At 40.5% G+C, this 19584-nt stretch overlaps 1 protein-coding gene across 2 annotated transcripts in view; it reads right to left on the bottom strand.

Annotated features, from left to right (window-relative positions):
• Window positions 1-19584, bottom strand: part of ATP9A (ATPase phospholipid transporting 9A (putative)) — a 166361-nt gene that overhangs the window by 13943 nt on the left and 132834 nt on the right. For both annotated transcript variants that reach the window (XM_043982746.1, XM_043982747.1), the window contains 8 exons: window positions 17519-17611; window positions 15714-15797; window positions 14454-14624; window positions 10209-10307; window positions 6073-6162; window positions 5800-5944; window positions 4495-4559; window positions 1915-2070 (listed from right to left, as the gene is read on the bottom strand). In XM_043982746.1, coding sequence (XP_043838681.1) covers window positions 1915-2070; window positions 4495-4559; window positions 5800-5944; window positions 6073-6162; window positions 10209-10307; window positions 14454-14624; window positions 15714-15797; window positions 17519-17611 — 903 coding nt within the window. The remainder of the gene's footprint in view (window positions 1-1914; window positions 2071-4494; window positions 4560-5799; window positions 5945-6072; window positions 6163-10208; window positions 10308-14453; window positions 14625-15713; window positions 15798-17518; window positions 17612-19584) is intronic.

The raw sequence follows: 19584 nt of genomic DNA, 5'->3' as shown, positions 1-19584 counted from the left end.
TCTTAAAACATATGGACAATGGAGAATTAAGTTCATCAAGCCAAGATTCTCTACGTGCATCCAGTGATGACAGATTAATTTCCAAATGATTAAAAACATAGCTTTGTCCAGCTCGATGCTTAAGTTAATGTAAATTAAAAGCACAGATCTGGGTATGACTAACCAAACCAGCTGTTTGGATTTGGAGAATTTTGATGAAAATGAATTTGAGGGTTCCCCATTCTGACTTCCTCTCTTCCCGCACCTCACCTCCAAATAAATGGATGAGAGACAATATAGTACAGTGGAGAGATCATAGAGTGGGAAACAGAGGACCTAGACTTGAGTCCTTGCTTTGATAGCTCCTAGCTGTATGACCCAGGGCAAGTCACAAACTGAGCCTTAGTTTTCTCTTCAGTAAAATTGGGTTAATAAAATCCACACTATCCCACAGAGTTATTGGGAGAAAAATGCTATACGTACATACTTTTACTTATATTTATATATTCACATATATGTATAGACATAATATATGTGTATGTATACACATGTCTGTATATGTATGGATACACATATGGATACATATATACACACATGGGTATTTACATGTATACACTTATGTATATGTGTATGTGTATAATGTTTTGTGAACATTACAAAAATAAAAGCTACCATCAATGAACACTAACCAAAATATTAACAAACCTGATGGATACTTATGAAATATGCACATACATTAGGTAAAACTACTGGCTTTCCATTTTGAAGTATGATACAATATTCATATAAGGACATAATTATAAATCATAATGTCACCTCATGTTTATACTGTTTCAAAGTGTTCTACAAACCCATAATTTAATTTTATCCTTTATAATGGGTAATGCAAGCAATAATATTCTCCTTTAAAAGGTGAAGTTCTCCAGAAGATAATTGTTTTACCCGCCATCCAGAAGCTATACACTGGTCAGAATAGATCTGAGGCCTAGTAACTGCCAGTCCCCTATTTTTTCCCCAGCTAGCCATGGATATTTCTATCTAAATTTACAAAAAAACTAAACAACAACAGACTTTGGGTTGGTCTCCAAAGGAAGTCCAGTGCTAAGCTCCTAGAGTTTGGTGACTCTCTTCAAGTGTTGGCTTTCCCCCTTGGACTGACCCTGCTATAGGGCTTGAAAGCCAAGTTAGATAACTGCAGTGATTATATATTATCTCATTTGACCCTCCCAACAACCCCATAAGGTCAATGCCATTATTATTCCCATTGTACAGATAAAGAAACAGGAAACTGGAGTTATGTAACTTGCCCAGGGTACCTAAGGTGCAATTCAAATTCAGGTCTTCCGGACTTTTTTTTTTTTTTTTGCGGGCAATAAGGGTTAAGTGACTTGCCCTGGGTCACACAGCTAGTAAGTGTCAAGTGTCTGAGGCTAAATTTGAACTCAGGTCCTCTTGAATCCAGGGCCAGTGCTTTATCCACTGTGCCACCTAGCTGCCCCTCTTCCTGACTTTAAGTTCAGGATTCCACTGACCCACCATGTGGCTATTTGTTGGATGTATCAGTGGGCCTTTGTATCAGACGTGACCCTTACATGATGCGTTCTATGGTTCTCACCCAATGCACAGGCAAACAGATTCATGAAATAGTCTCTGTGTTGGTATGAGTGCTCCTCCTCCAGGAACACAGTTTGTAACTCCTTTATCTTTGTGAATTGCTGGGACTGAAAAATTTCCTCCCTTAGTGGCCCACCTTTCACAGACTAGTCTGTGGCTAGGTCTAAAAACAAAGCCTTTCAGCCAGTTAGTACTTCACATGACATCCTTAATACTTACAAATCGGCAGCCCCTACTTAAGTCAATCATTCACTCAAAATATCTTATGAAGTATGTCTGGTGTCCAAGATACATACAAGAAGGCCCCAACATTTTGTTTACCTGCATGGTGCTGATACAGAGGCTTCTGTGGATAACAAATTGACTGAGGGCGGCTGAGCGTTTGTAACTGTTCCTTCCATGAACCATAAGTAACCGGCCCAGATGTTTAAATTGAGTGACAGAGAAATCTGCAGCAAGAGATGCTTGTTTTCCTTCCTAAAATCCAATGAAATTGAGCACCATTAGAGTACAAGAGGTCAGGGTAAAAACTTTTTTTTTAATTGAAAAAACAAGACATTCTTTGGAACCTTTGAGGGACTTCAATGAAGAAACTCTAGTTCTTTGGTTTCAAGCTACACATGGTAGGTGGTCCAACTTGGAAGTTCAGCTTAAGAACCAGAGGTAATTTAAATAAAAACATTCTGAATTACAAGTCAATTACAATTTGGGGGAAGATAACTAGAGACAGCAATAAATGTTAAGTGGTTAAGCCAACCCCAGACCTGTAGTGAATGTACCACATCCTCTAAGGATAATGCTTTAAAAAAAAAAAATCAATACCTTGTGAGTTAGCTTGATTTTTTCCCAAAGGAAAAATAAGCTCTTCTCATATATAAAACCCTTCTTGCCCTTTGACCTAGCAATCTCACTAACAGGACTATGCCTACCTGTAGGTTGTTATCAGCAAAGAAAAAAAAAGGTCTAGCTGTATGAAAATATTCTTAGGATTATTCATTATAGGAAAATGGAAATAATCCATGAGCTCAACAATTCAGGATTGACTGAGAAAACTGTAGTGCATGAATGGAATATGAACCATTATACCATAAGAAATAGAAAATATGAATAATACAAAGAAATATGGAAATGTTTATATAAACTTGTGTAAAGAATCTGGATAGAGAGTAGACCTGCAATTTCACTGATGACTGCTGGGTGAAGAAACTCCTACTGCCAATGCAAGATAGTAACTTCTCTGCAACTTAGTCTTAGAGAGCTGCCTGGCACATTGACAAGTTAAGTGACTAGCCCAGGGTCATACAGTCAGTTTGGGACAGAGGTAGGACTTGAACCCATGTTCTCCTGACTCCAAGATCAGCTCTCAACCCACTGTCATGTTGCCTCTTGCAAAGCAGAATCAAACTAACAATAAGTATACAAACGAACACTGACATAAGCAATAATTATGTTATTAATGATAATGATGATAATAATGACTAGCAATAAAAATCTGAAAAAATTAAGAACCAAAAATTTTAGAAGATGGTAAAGACATAAACACTGTAGCTGTTCTCATACTTCTTTAGGAAAATTAATACTTTAGATCAGACCAGGGATTTCACAGGAATAAGGATCTTCCAACTGCAGATATTCCTTTTTACCAATATATTCATTTATTCTGCAGTTTATAACCTCAGAGCAGCAGGTTAATGACTCATTCAGGGTCATATAGTATGTGTCACAAGATAGACTTCAATCCAGTTACTCCTGACTCATAAACCAGAAACTGTCTATACATTATGCCAAAATTATACATTTTTAAAAAAAAAAGAAACTGTAAAGAGCAGAAGCTTAAGTTTTCATATGTAATTTTTGTTCCAAATGGATTTTTAAATCAAACTTAAGAAGAAAAAAAGGTGCATCTAGGTGGCACAGTGGATAGAACACTGGCCCTGGAGTCAGGAGGAACTGAGTTCAAATCTGACCTCAGACACTTACTAGCTGTATGATCCTGGGCAAGTCACTTAACCCTGATTGCCTCCCCCTCCAAAAAAAATTCTTTAAAAAAAAAAGAATGAATGGATAGCTAAATGGACAAATAAATAAATAAATGGGTAAACAAATTAATTAATTAATAGATAAATAAATGAGTGAATAAGTGAATAGATGAATAGATAAATAAATAAATGCTTATTGGAAAATTTTTTAAAAGAAGAAAAAATGGGTAAAGGGATCAAGATTATAGCATCAGAGATTCTAGAGCTGGAAGGGACCTTAGAGGGTATTAAGTCTAACTTCCTCAATTTTCAGATGAGGAAACTGAGGCACGGGGAAGTTAAGGGACTTTCCCAGGATCACACAGTAAGTTTCTGCAACAAGATTTGAACTCAGGTTTTTCTGACTTAAAGTCTAGTGACCTATCACAGCTACTGCCCTATTTATTAGTGCCACATCGCATTATCTCTCAGGTTGTATAGAACCTAAGTTCTTAAACTGAATGTGGGGGGTCATGAAAAATTTGACAATAGAAAAATGTTTATGTATACCTCTTTTATATACCTATATGCCCAGGGTTGCGTAAAAATTTCTCAGGCGAAAAAGGATCACGAATGGAAAAAGTTTAGAAGCCCTGATACAGAACACATGATTATTAGCAATCCTATTCTTAAGACCTTGCCAAATGAGCTCCAGAAAGATTCAATGGGGGCAGCTAGGTGGTGCAGTGGATAGAGCACCGGCCCTGGAGTCAGGAGTCATTGAGTTCAAATCTGTCCTCAGACACTTAACACTTACTAGCTGTGTGACCCTGGGCAAGTCACTTAACCCCAATTGCCTCACTAAGAAAAAAAAGAGAAAAAAAAAAAGACTCAATGAACAACCAAACCAAAAAACCCTCTCTTCTTTTATTCACTCACTCACCTTTCCTTCTACCCCTACACCACAATCAGATTCCTGGATCATGCTCACGTCATTGCCTCCATCACCTGCAAGCCAAACAGAAACAAAAGATGTCAATTTGGGGATGGTCAGAAACAGGGCTCTCACACCCATAACAATAAAAACAACTAATCCTTATATGACACTTTATGTTGTGTTTTGCATATATTAACTTATCTGATCCTTATAACAACCCCGTGAGGTTGGTGCTGCTATTATTACCATTTTACAGGTGAGGAATTGAGTCTAAGAGAGGTTAAGTGACTTGCCCACAGTCACACAGCTATTAAGCATATGAGACAGAATTTGAACTCAAGGCTTCCTGATCCAGAGGTCAGCTCTCCATCTATTGTACTGCCTAGCTGCCCCTAGCTATCAATAAGGGGCCTTATTCAAAATGTGGACCCAGTGCTCTCCACTAAGTAAAAACATAAGCCTGGGAACTACAAATCAGCAATTTGTAAATGTTCTTACGAGGCTGCTTAACCTAAAGCACAAGCAGAACAAAATTCTTCTTCATAAAGGGAAATACTTAAGCAGTAAAATACGAAATTGAGGGGATGAAAATTTGGATGCTAAAAAAGTATTTGGATTTCAAGGCATGAACTCTGTCCATTAACCAGTGAATTGGGGGGATCTGATAGTCCTCTAAATGGTTTGGTATCCTTGGTATCATTATCCCACCAACCTTAAGAACTTGAACAGCAAAATTCTGGGAATAATAATAGCAATGTATGTATTTCTCTAATGCTTTACAACTCCTAAAAGCACTTTCTTTTAAAATAAGTCTTTGAGGTAAATAGTACAAATATTATCATCCTTATTTTGCAGATGTGAAAACCAAGGCTTTAGAAGTGAGGTGATTCTTCAAGATGTTCTCTCTGATTTCCTCTTTGCCCGACTTCCTCCCAACACACCATCTTTTCCCTTAAACCAGACACATTGTCTTATTTTTAGTTTTATTCTGTAGCTCTAATGTACCTGTCATGGAAAATCCAGATATTATTATTATCTTTGTTGATATCTTATCTCCTTACTAGACTAAATTCCATGAGGGTAGGAATTGTTTCTTGTTTTAAATTGCAATTTCCTCACCACCAGGTATACCCCTTTGTATACCTTAAGTGCCTATCAGATGTTTGTTGAATGAGAAAATAAAGCAAGCTGCCACAAGATTCACAGTTAATAATCATAGAGCTGGGCTCTAAGTGGCCTGAATACACCATGCTGCCTCCTCAGATAAAAGGAACTGACTGGGGTCGAAGCCAAAGACTTAAAGATTCCTACCTACTGCACAGGTGAGTTTTCCTGTCCGTTCCTGGAGCAGGCGCACAATCTGGGCTTTCTGGGTGGGGGCACAGCGACAGCAAACCACTGCCGGACACTGGCAGGCCAGCTCCATGAACTCATACTCATAATATTTCAGACACACCTGAGGTAGGAGAATATGGAACAGCAGAAGCAAGGTTATCTCTCACATGCAGTTCACAACAAAACCAGGACCACCGATTATATTCCCATCACTTGGCCTTTGTTATTCCCAAAGATTCCTGAGCCTACCTCCAGGGAATCACCAGAGATCACCAGGGCACAGTCATGTTTCCTACGGAACGCATTCAGCTCCAAATGTGCTTCTCCTCGGTTAGTCACCTGGAAATGAATAAAAAAGGGGGAAGAGCAATGCTCCACAGAAGTAGCTGATGAAATAATTTAGCTTGAGATACCCAGTGCTTGAGTACAGTAGCTACAACAAAGCCCCAACTCAAACCATCCCTGCAAAGCCAGGGATGATTTCCAACTTTTCCCTTTTTCTCCCGTTTTTTAAAGGGACAAGATTCTAAATAAAACTACCTGTGCAAAATGTGCATGAGAACAAGTGGACCTTGAGATCCATTTTCTTACAGGTTCCAGTTACCCCAAACCTAAGAAAAAGCAGGAGGAAGCAGCATTGTGTCACGGGCAAAGAACTAACTGGTGCTGGAATCATAAAGACCTGGGTTTGAGTTCCAGAACTTTTATTTATGAACTATGGGACCCTTGGTTAGTCCCTTGGCAAGTTCTCTGGGCCTTGGTTTCCTCATGTGGAAAGTGGGAATGATGATATCCTAATTATATACCTCACAGGTTTGTTTTAAGTTTCACATGATGTAATTTATGCAAAATGCCTTGTAAATCTGAAATGCAGTGTACAGGTAGGTTATCCATCAATCCAACACAGCATTGTGCTGGGTGCTAGAGATACAAAGAAAGTTAAAAAAGAAAAAGGAAAAAAAAGGGCAAAAGTCCAGCACCTGCCCTCAAAGAGCTTACATTCTCCTAGAATAATGAGGATGGGTTTGCACATATTAACATATATTTATAGCCACAATAATTTGCTGACAAATAAGGCACTAAACCCTAGGGGGATCAGGAAATGCTTTCTATATATGGTATGCTGTTTTATTTCATTAATTGCTTTTGGGTTTTGTTTGTTTGTTTGTTTGTTTGGGTTTTTTTGTAAGGCAATGAGGGTAAAGAGACTTGCCCAGGGTCACACAGCTAGTAAGTGTCAAGTGTCTGAGGCTGGATTTGAACTCAGGTCCTCCTGAATCCAAGGCCAGTGCTTTATCCACTGTACCACCTAGCTGCCCATATATCATTGTTAAAAGTTTACCTTCCTCAGGTTACAGAGGATTCAGAGCACATTTACAGATAAGAGTATCTAGTTCCCAAAGGAACTACTACAGGAAAACATTGGGAGTAACTCCAAACTCAGGACTGTGGACCCTGACTCAATTAAAGAGGATTTGCAAATCTCTGCTCAAGTACAAATTTGCTTTATTCTGCCTTCTTAATTCAAAGCCAAGTTTTTAGCACCAGAAAGCCTACCCTTGTGGTGTAGAGGAAATTTCACTGGGTCTCTGCAGGGGTAGAGAATCCACATCTGTGATTTCATCAGTGTGGAGAAATCCCTGGGAGAAAACCCTTCCACTGATGAAGAATGCCAATTAATTTAGCCACGAGATCCCAAGACTTCAATGGGATTTGCCCCTAGTCGTGCAGGGCCAGTATGGGTCAGAGGTAGGACCTGAAATGCAGATTTTCTTGACCCAAAGGTCAGGTTGTTTTCTCTGCTCATTACCTCTCTAGGTAACTAACTCCCTGCTAATTCCAATATGCATCACCAATCTAGAGTTTCTCATTATCACCACACCGCTAAGCCTATGAGGGGATAAGCCTGTCTATTCTAGTTCCAAATCCTAGTATCCTGCCATCTGCATGCAGATCAGTTCCCACATCTAACACTATAGGCAGTTCCCTGTCATCAGAGGCCTTCAAGCAGAGGCTGCATAGCCACCTTTCTGATCTCATACTAAGAGAAGTGGCTTCAATCAGACACCCTTTGACTTCAAGGTCCTTCTAATTTTTGCAATTCTATTATTCTATAAGAACCATAGATTCTCTAAATGGAAATGCAGCATGGCCTAGTGGATAGAGAGCTGGCCTTGGAGCCAGGAAAACTTGGGTTCAAATCCAGTTTCTACTACACACTGGCTGTGTGACTCTGGCCAAGCCATTTCACTTTTAAGTGTTCTAATCAATCAATCAATCAATAAGCATTCATCAAGTGCCCACCATGTGCCAAGCCCTCTGCTAAGCTTTAGGGATACAAAAAGATAAACCCTGCCCTCAAGAAGCTCATAGTCTAATGGGGGAGACAACATGCAAAAAAGTTTATACAAAGCAAGCTATACACAGGAAAAATAGGAAACAATTATCCTAGGGAAGGTACTGAAATTAAGAGGGTTAAAGAAGGCTTCCCATAGATGGTATGATTTTGGCGGGGACTTAAAGAAAGCCAGAGAGGGAGCTTTCTAAGACTCCAAGTTGCCAAGAAGGTGCCAGCCAACATTGGCAGGGGTCGGGGGTTCCTTACCCAGAAGCTCCCTCTATCAATAAAATCAGAGATCCTAGGGGCGGCTAGGTGGCACAGTGGATAGAGCACCGGCCCTGGAGTCAGGAGTACCTGAGTTCAAATCCGACCTCAGACACTTGACACTTACTAGCTGTGTGACCTTGGGCAAGTCACTTAACCCCAATTGCCTTACTTTAAAATAAATAAATAGATAGATAGATAGATAGATAGATAGATAGATAGATAGATAGATAGATAGATAGATAGATAGATAAATAAAAATCAGAGATCCATTTCCTATCCCTAATCTATTCTGAGAAAAAAGAAAGCCCGTATATGTGTACATGTTTAGGCTAGTAACCAGTGACCCTGCTAAATGGGCATTGACAAGTGCTGGTGGTAATGTCATGGCCAATACCCACATCAGCACTATTTCTCAGAGGAGGGAGAGAACCACTGCCAGACTGATGCTGCAACTGAAGGACCAGGACAAGCCATGGCTGGCAGAGAGATCCAAGCCTTGTACACTGCTCAGACATGCTAGTCTGAGAGAACTGAAATATGTTTCAGCAGTTCTTGATAGGAGAGTGTGTGCATTGATGGGTTGTTGCTTTTCATTTCTGCATTTATTAATGCCAGCTTATGAGTCTTTTGTGTTTAAAATTGCTGCAGTATGTCTCATGATCATATCACAGAGTACCTTTCCTAGAAAAGATCCTGTTATCTACTCTGGGAGAGGCTCTGGGCATGAACTGTACCTAAGTTTTAGTTTAGAGGTTTCCCAGGGGTACTTTAGGATAGGGGCAATGAGCCAGAGAACCAGAGAGAAGACTGACCCTTCTCCTTGGGATCAGGCCCCCTTGACATGAACCGAGTCCATGGGATTCCAGAGTCAGAGCCCCTTGTAGAGAGAGGGACCCCTGGGCAACAGGTTAAAATACTCTCTCTAGATGCTTATGTGCATGTGTACAGAAAGAAGGATAGGAAGGAGAGGGAGAAATAGAAAGAAAGAGAAAGAAAAGGAGGGGAGGGGAGGGGAGGAGAGGGAAGGGAGAAAAGCATCATGGTATAGTAGAAGTCAGTAGTTGGAGTCAGAAGATATGGTTGTGGACCCTAGCATTGATACTCACTAGCCATGTAACCATGGCTCACTTACTTCAACTCTATAATCCTCAATTTCTTCATGTCTAAAACAGGGAATAAAACTTTCACAGTCTGCCTTATAAGGCTATATTGAAAAAAATACCTTGTAACCTAACTACAAAGCTACTCTTAACCCTGTGAAAGGATAAAAATCCTTTACCTTTAATCCAACTCCTAGTTCCAGGCACCACTTAATTCCACTTCAGCCAACTATGCCAAGTGTTCTACTCCCTAGTCCTCTAGCTTTCTTTTTTTCCAGGGGTGGGGGGTAGAGAGGCACGTCGAATAGTTGCATCCAACTCTTTATGAGCCCATTTGAGGTTTTCTTGGCAAAGATACTGGAGTGTTTTGCCATTTCCTTCTCCAGCTCATTTTAGAGATGAGGAAACTGAGGCAAACAACATTAAGTGACTTGCCCAAGGTTACCTAGCTATTAAGTGTCTGAAGCCAGATTTGAACTCAGGTCCTCCTGACTCCAGGACCAGGACTCTATCCATTGCATCACCAAGCTGCCCCATTAGTAGCCCTCGCTAATCCTCCTTAACTCCCTTCCCTAACTCCTAACACCCCACCTCCCCCAACCAGGAGATTCAGCATATGCTCTGGAGAAGGCCACACTTACCACACTCTGCATAGTCTTAACACAGAGAACACTCACCAATCTAAAAATATGGATGTCCTGGTTCCTGGTTACCAGATGTGCATTCTTGGCTGTACATGTGGCTGTCTCCAGTTTGTCCCCCGTCAGCATCCAAACCTGAAATTAAAACACAGAAAGGACTCACGTTAGTTCGTTTTTGAGGCTGCCTGCGTCAGCTGAGTTTCCAAGAAGACTAAGCTAAAACTGATCTATTCAATTTGCCTGCTTCAGAACATGCTGTTTGAAAAGGCTTCACCGCAGGAGATGCCCCAGTTCTCGAGTCTGGGAGCGGGGGAGTTTCCCGTAATAAGGATTGTTTGTCTGCAGGGATAGCCCCGTGTTAACAAGTAGGCCATTTTTATGGTTCATACTGTCAAGGCAGGGAGGAGAGGTTATGGTGAAAAGGCCTGACTGTCCAAAAAATGATTCCTCTACATCCCCTGCCACCATATCAGAAATAACCTTCAACATCATTCTTTAACAACCTTTTGGAAAAAAAACAAAAAACCTTGAGTCTCCCAGCTTGTTGGAGTGGAGGTAGCATTGGGCCTGGAAACAGAAAACTTGGACCCACCACTTAGTAGCTGTCTGCTTAAGCAAGTCACCTCTCTCTGAGCCTCGGTTTTCTCACCCGCAAAATGAATAATACTTATCTGTGCCTCATAAGGTTCTTGTGAAGGGCCAAATTTTAAAGACATATAGATATATTTGCTGCTATGGCCTAGGTTAGGCCTAGACCACTTTATCTGGAGCTATCCTTTGTCTCCCATCACTCCCTACCCTATTTCTTTTCATAGTATAATAACAGTAGCTAATAATATTTACATAGCGTTTTAAGGTTTACAAAGTGCTTTATATCTCATTTGATTCTCACAACTCCACATATTAACAAGTGAAAATAAAAATTAGATTATTTGATTAAACTACTGCTGCCCTTTGGACCTAGGAGAAAGAATACAAAACAGTTCAGATGAAGCAGAGATAAGGTCAGATATATGGGGCCACAGGGGAGATGAAACAAGAGAGGGCAAAAAGCAAAAAGACGGGAATGGGGCAAAATAGGATTTCTTTGGCAATTTTCTCATAATAAACTTAATTTGTGGACTGAAGGTTAACAATGGAACTTACTTAAAATTGAACAAGTACACACACATTCACAGACACATGCAAATACAAATGGCTGCTGAGCTCCACTGAAAGGCTTGTCTTGACTCCAACACACACCATTTGCGTCCCTGGCATGAATATAAACAAATCTGGCTTCCTTGGCAGCTTTCTGAGGCTGGCCCGAGTCACTTGTGAGAGTGATACATAAAGACAATGCCACACCAAGGTCTCTGTCAAACAGTCTACTATCATGCCCCCCGCTAAAGTCACCCTCTGACACCTCACTGGGCCATGGGAAGCGACCCTAGATTCTTGAAGGCTGTGTCCAAAGATCATAAACTCTGTAAGGCTGCACGAAACTGAAAGGGTTTCCAAGATAGCCTGGCAAGCCTATGGCTCTGCTGTTGAAGGACCAACACCAGAGGACCTGCCACCGCATGATACCCTTCTGTGGCCATAGCATCTTATGAAGGCCCTCTACTCGGGCACTGAGGGACTGCCATCTGCCACAGAGGAAAGGGCTCTCAAGCTGCTGAAAGCATAACTAATTAGAAGAAAGACGTCTCGCCATGCCGGTGTTCAGAGGTCAGGGCCTTGGATCCCCATCATTAACCAGTTTGCTCACCAATCCACCTTGGGGCAAAAGGAGAAAAACTCTCCTGCTGTTCCCTGGCTTCCATTTAGCCTTCCTATAAAAGGTCTCCTCTCAGCAGTACAGTACCAGTCATGAAGGAATCACCCGGGGGAAGCTGGATGAGAAAGCTCGATCTGGTATCAATTTGGGAGAGGAGAGCTAACTGGTAGATCCGTCACTGCCAAGTTTTATGTACTAAAATTCAGCAGCTTCTATGGCTTGCTAAATTATAATGAATGGACAGTCAGTCTGATTTTATGAAAATGGGATTTTTTCAGCTATTTTCTCGCAATAAACTTAATTGGCGGGCTGAAGGTTAGCAGTGGAATTTAGCTAATATGGAAACATGTACGCACACATTCACAGACACATGCGAAGACAAATAAATGGCTACTGAGCTCCACTGAAGGTCGTGACTTGACTCCAACTCGCATGATTTGGTGTCCCTGGAATGAATTTAAGGGTTATATGGGTCTTCTTTCACCCAAGTCCCATGGGAATGAATACCAGCCTACATCTAAAGATCATGGGATCTTAGACTTGGTGCTGAGAATTTGGAGGTCATCTCCTCCAACCCTCACCTTTTACAGATTAGGGAACCAAGGCCCAGAGGAAGTAAGTGACTTGCCCAAGGTCACAGAGGTAAAAAGTGGCCAAGTGGGGACTTGGACCCAGTGGTTTGACTCTAAAAGAACCAATGCTCTTTCCACCATACCATGCCACCAGCCCTCATTGCCAGTGCAGGACAAAGGAGGAAAGTGGCAATGGACTGGATGCTGTGAACCCTGTTTTAATCTTCAGTCTTTATCATTCTCCTGTTTCTGTATGGAAATGGGTGGTAAAATATTTGCTTGTCAGAGGCTATAAGTATCCACAACCACAAGATTCTCAGAATGTCTGTTACTCACAGACTTGACCCCAGACTCCCTCTGCTGGATATTTTTAAATATTTGAAGTTGTTCCTTAGGCTAGAGCTACAAAACACCCAGGACTCACAAATCAACTACAATCATTTGTTAGGCACCTCCTGTATACAGTGTTCCATACTGGGGGCAAGGACATAAATAAAAAATATCCAGGAATATACTGGAGCCGGCTCATATCAGAGAGGTGATTGTTAAACTCTAAGGTGAGCAATGGCACCTCAGAAATCAGCAAACACTATAAACCAAGTATTTATTGTTTTATTGATTGTCTAAACTTAAGAAAGTGATAGAGAAAATGTTAATAATGCAATGAAACTTAAAAGTGTATCATGTATAATTTTTTTTTCAGAGTCAAATATTTAACATTTGCCAGCACATATGTGAAAATATCTTGCTTCCTTCAAAGCTAAACTCAGTAGCCTTCCCTGATTCCTGCTCCCTCAGCCAAAAAGTTTTCTCCATTCTCAAATTTTCCTAGACTACTTTATCTGGACCTATCCTCTGTCTCCCATCATTCCCTATCCTATTTCTTTTCATAGTATAATAACTATTTACATAGTGTTTTAAGGTTTACAAAGTGCTTTATATCTCATTTGATTCTCACAATACTGGAAGGTACATGTTATTATTGTCCCCATTTTGCAGATGATATAATGAGGCAGAGAGACATTAAGTGACTTCCCTAGGGTTACACAGCTATTAAGTGTCATTGGCAGGATTTAACCTATGCCTTCTTGACTCCACATTTAGCATTCTATATACTATACATACTACATTAGTCCACTCCAAGGAATGGTTTGTTTGTCTCTTCATACCTTCAAGTACAACATGTTATATGTAGTAGTACACACTTAAGAAATAATGACTGAGGGGCAGGTAGGTGGCGCAGTGGATAGAGCACTGGCCCTGGATTTAGGAAGACCTGAGTTCAAATCCAGCCTCAGACACTTGACACTTACTACCTGTGTGACCCTGGGCAAGTCACTTAACCCCAATTGCCTCACCAAAAAACAAAAACAAACAAACAAACAAACAAAAAAAGAAATAATGACTGAATTGCTGAATTGAATTGCTACATTCTATTTTGTATTCTAGCCCTTTGGGTGCCTATCATATTTCTACTTTTTTGTTGTTATTGGATCATTTTAGTCACATCCAACTCTTTGTGACCCCATTTCAGATTTTCTCAACAAGGATACTGAAGTCGATTGCCATTTCCCTCTTCAGCTCATTTTACAGATAAGGAAACTGAGGCAAACAGGATTAAGTGACTTTCCCAGGAACACACAGTTAGTAAGTGTCTGAGGCAAGATTTGAGTGAAGGAAAAACAGTCTTCCTGACTCCAGGACCAGCCCACTATTCCGTGTGCCACCCAGCTGCCCATATCTTCACTACCAGACTGTCAAATCCTTAAGTACAGAGAGTGTATTGGGGCTTTTTTTGTGTTTTTAAATCTTCCCAGTGTCTAGAACAGTGTTCTATACATATTCATGCTTAATAAATCTCGGTTGAATTAAATTGGGTAGAAATGGTTATTTGTGAGTAATAGAAGTCATGGGCTCAGAATCTGTTCTCTAGTATTCTTCTGGCCTTACCTTGATGCCTGCATTCCTCAAGGTTTCCAAGGTGGGTCGCACATCTGTCTGCAGCTGATCTTCCACACCAGTCAGGCAAAGCAGCTCCATCTCCATTTCCAGACTCTCAATAACAGTCGCCACTTTGAGGGAACGGTCATGAACACTGAGCTTCGCTTGAACATAGCGTGCCTCAGGGGGAAACAAAAGATATGCCCACTGATTCACCTGAAGTTGACCTTCTCAATCCCATGGGAGTAAGGCACAAGATTCTGTAACAGGGTTATCATGGAGTATCATGAAAAAGATCTGGTTGCTTTAATCCTAACAACTGTTGGAGCTCTTTCACAGCGTTACATATAAGGTTGTCTGCATAAAAGCATCATAAAGAACCACAGAGCTAGAGCCTTTTGAGTCTGTGTTCAACCAAGAAGACCAATTACATGTTCTACTTCCTGCATCTTTAGCTACAAAGAGTGCTGCTGAGACATGATTTCTGTTAGGAAAATTTCATGTGTCTATTCTCATATTCTCTCTCTCTCTCTCTCTCTCTCTCTCTCTCTCTCTCTCTCTCTCTCTCTCTCTCTCTCTCTCTCTCTCTCTCTCTCTCTCTCTGGTAAAATAATGGAATTTGGTAGACTGACTGGAATGGGTCAAACCTAGCCTGTCCTGAGTGACGTATGCTGCTGATATCAGCAGGAAAAACCTCTTTCCCATCCGCTCCCACCAGCTCACCGGACCGGAAAGAGAGTGAGCTTCCCTCAGTGAGCGTTTACTCTCCCTCCCCCAAAAAGGGTAGTCCTTCAAACTTGATCAGAGAGTGGCTTCTGCTGCTGACATCAGCAGCATATGTCACTCAGGATAGGATAGGTGTGACCCATTCCAATTAGTCTGCCAAATTCCATTATTTCTCTCTCTCTCTCTCTCTCTCTCTCTGGCAATGAGGGTTACGTGACTTGCTCAGGGTCACACAGCTAGTAAGCGTCAAGTGTCTAAGGCTGGATTTGAACTCAGGTCCTCTTGCATGTAGGCCCAGTACTTGATCCACCATGCCACCTAGCTGCCCCTCATGTGTTTATTTTCAATGTTTCTTTAGGAATTGTCACTCAAGGACTCCACATTTGTGTCCTTCGAACCAACTGTGATGTCATTGGTCCTCTTCAAGAATGACCACCAACACTCAACTACACAGTCACTCGATGTCCTCAAACAGAAGCTTCTCCCCACTGCTTTCAGGTCTTGGTGTGCCAATCATCCATTTCACATCATAAAATCTCTTACCTCAAAGTCTTGATATTGCTCTTCCGTCAGAGACTTCTTTGCAACCACCAGCACCCTCAGCCCTTCTCTAGCCATGTTGCCACACTGAAAAGCAGCCGGAGAACAAGACCACAATCAACAGGGAGAAAAGCTTAGAAGTCTTGTATGGTCGATGAGTCTTTATTAACTGTGTGACTAGCGGCATGCTTACATCCTCATCCTGGCTATGTCAACAGTTTTCCCCTAATCACAGTAACATGCTCTTATGTTTATCTAACATGGAAAATGGAGACGGCATGTTCTGTTCAATCCAAAAAGACTTTGAAGATCATCTAGTATAAAAAATGTTCCTAGAATTACAGGGGGTTAGAGTCAGAAGGGAATTCTGACATCCAAACTCTACCAGAAGCTCAAATGAATCTTCCTGACATCCTCGACATGTAGTCATCACACCTTTTCTTGAAAATATTCAGTGACAAGGAATTCATTACTTTTCTATTTTAAATTTATGAATAGTTTGGGGTTCTAATTTTTACCCCTCCTTCCCTCACTCCCCTCTCCCTCTCTGAGGCAGTAAGCAATCAGATATGAGTTCTACAGAATTCATTATTTTTCAGAGCAACTCATGCCCTTTGTTCAGACAGTTCTGATAGTTAAGACTTCCTTCTTTATATTGAGTCCAAATCTACCTTCTTGTAATGTCTACCCAGTCATCTTAGCTTTGTCTTCTGGAGCCACAGAGAACAACCTTCTTTCATATGATAAGCCTTCAAATATCTGAAGGAGGTGATGATTTCATCCCCTCTTCCCTACCCCAACCTCTGCCAGCTCTTTTCTTTTCTAGGCTACACACCTCCAGTTCCTTCAACTAATGCTTGTATACCTTGGTTTGGGGTACCTACTCTTGTCACTGTTCTGCTCACTCTCCTCTCTGGACATATTCCAGTTTATTAATATCCCTTCAAAAATGTGGTACCTAAATTTGATTGGACAGAATTATCCAAGTGTTGTCTGACCAAGGCACAAGGTTCCTTGTTCTAAAAACCAGACTTCTTTCATGGCATGGTGCTTTGGCAGAATCTTAGTGATTGTTGTTTAAAGTATGAATGGATGAATGAATACTAAGATCATATTACATTTTTCTGTGGGGAGGAGGCTAAAATATCATACTCACTCATACTGAATTTCTTTTTCTCATGAACTGCTATATGACCACGTATTTCCCACCTCCTAGTCATAGTTAATTAACTTAACCTAAGTTCAGGATTCTGGATTACACATATACTAGTTATCTATATTTCATAATAGTGGTGGTTTAGGCATCTGGATGACTATTTTCTTACTAGAAATCCACAAAGGTCATCACTGGCTATTATTCAATAAGCCCACACACTTGGGATAAAGCCTAAACCTAATGACTAAATGTTATATAAATATGCAGCTTGAAATTAAAAGAGAGACATGTAAACCTTGGAAACGCACCCTCCCCTCAGCATTGCAAACCATGTTTTCTTAGAAACAGCACCTCCAAAAGTGGGAAAAAGTTTAAAATTTCAAATAAGAGAAATTAAAACCACTATGGACAAGAGAGTGATTAAATGAGCCAAGTTGACATTGAAACTGACCCTCTGAGGCTCACTCCTCTGCTCCCAGATGATCAGTTCTTTACTTCAGAGACCCAGCTCTTTACAGCCTTATGTTTCCTGCTGTTAGGCAGCTTTCACAAACCAGAATGCAACAGGGGGTTGCTTCTTTTAAAAAAAGGCTATTAACAGCTTTTGCTTTGTGCTTTATTCTAGAAAGAACAAGCCCAGACCAATTCTTACCTCTTCTTCCAGCCAGTCATTATACTGCACAATACCAGCCATGACAACATCTGCTCCCTTCATATAGAATGTGATTTCTCCTGTTGACTCATCCTGGGAGCAAGGGAGAAGAAACGAATGAAGAACTGAAAGATCACCTTCATTTTCCCCTAAATATATTTTCCAAAAGAACTGAAACTACAAACAACTCAAAGAACAATAATAGTAGTAATAATAATAAAAACCCACAGCAGAGGTATGTAGGCTGTAGTACAGAAACAATGACTTACTTGCAAGAAGTCATTGGAAACACATCCAAGATATGTATGACTAGAATATGGAGTCACCTGGTTATATAAGCAAAATGAAAGGCAACAAAATGGACAGCCTAAGTAGAAATACTGATACCTTCAATATATATAAAGAACCAGAGGACAGATATATGAGGGTCTATTTTTTGGTCATTTTATCTGAAAACAGACTCTGCTTTCAAGGTGCTACATTCTTTTTTTTGTTCTTTTCTTTTCTTTTCTTTTTTTGGGGTGGGGCAATGAAAGTAAAGTAACTTGGCCAGGGTCACACAGCTAGTAAGTGTCAAGTGTTTGAGGCAGGATTTGAACTCAGGTCCTCCTGAATCCAGGGCCAGTGCTTTATCCACTGTGTCACCTAGCTGCCCCGAGGTGCTACATTCTAAGGCATTCCTAGGCATCTAGGAGACACAGTGAATAAAGCACTAGACAGAGTGAAGAAGTCCTGAGTGCAAATTGAATCTCAGACACTCACTAGCTGTGTGAATCTGGACCTCTCTGTCCTTCAGTTTCCTCACTGTAAATAGGGATAATAATGGCCTACCTCCCAAGGCTGAGGATCAAAAGAGATAATATTTGTTAAGTGTTTGAAACATTAGAAGAATCTCACAAGTTATTACAATATAAGAAGAAAATACAAAGTAGGGAGTGATAAGGTAAGGGAGAAAACAGAGTTCTCTAGGAAAATGTGAAGAGGAAGAGGGAACTAAGAACTTGGAAGAACATAGAAGATTCACTGAGGAAGTAACACCCTAGTTGAGCTTTGAAGAAAGATAAGGATTCTAAAAGGTGAAAATTAACAAAGTCATATATATTCCAGGTATGGGGGATGTCCCGCGAAAAACAAAATTCAAATTCAGAAAACAGTAAGTATTCTAGTTCAGACTGAATGAGGACTCCAGCATAAAAAAAAGCCTGGAAAATTAGCCTGGTGGAGGCATACTACAGAAAGCTTTTATGTCCTAGGCTCCAGAAGTTACGTAATTTATCCCAGAGAAAAGAAATAGTTTCTTAAGGTTTGTTCTTACGTTTCGGGGTGGGGGTTGGGGGGAGGTTAGTTGTTATTTGGTTTGTTTTTGTTTTGGGTTTGTTTTTTTTTTGAGGGAGTAAGGGGACCTAGTTAGATCGATGCCTTGAATAGTTTATTTTGGCAGCTGTGTAAAAGATTAAATGGAGAGAGTGGAGGTAGAGAGGTCAATCACAAGGCTACTACAACAATCCGTGGAAGATGTGATGAGGGCCTAGAGTGGTGATACCAAAGGCAGAAAGGACACACAAACAAATCTTAAGATAGAATCTACACTACTTGGCAACTGAATGGGCATAAAAGGTGAGGAATAAGATCAAGAAAGAGTGCAAGATTACAAACCTAATGGAGAATGGTTATTTTCGCCAATACAAACAGGGCCATTTGTAGGATAGATGGATTTAAGGAAGAAAGAGAGTAAATACTATTTTGGACATACTAAGTTTGAATGTTAGCAGGACACTCAAATGAAGAAATACAGCAGGCAACTAAAATATAGGCATAAATATCCAAAACAAAGATTGAGGATAGATAAATTATAAACTACAGAAAAGAGAAGAGAAAAGAATAAAGCTTTGGGTGTATTCACACTTAAGGGTGGGGAATGAATAATGATTTAGCAGAAGACATTGAGAAGGAGTGGTCAGATAGGGAAGAAGAAAACCAGGGGAGAGAATGGTACATTAGGAGTCAAGACAAAGAATATTCAAGAAGGATGGGGCAGTCAACACATACATAAGAGAGAAATATTA

This window comes from Dromiciops gliroides, chromosome 2 (assembly GCF_019393635.1).
Source record: "Dromiciops gliroides isolate mDroGli1 chromosome 2, mDroGli1.pri, whole genome shotgun sequence".
In the NCBI taxonomy this organism is placed as follows: domain Eukaryota; kingdom Metazoa; phylum Chordata; class Mammalia; order Microbiotheria; family Microbiotheriidae; genus Dromiciops; species Dromiciops gliroides.
The sequence above is the reverse complement of the archived record's forward strand: the minus strand, read 5'-3'. Positions and strand labels throughout refer to the sequence as shown.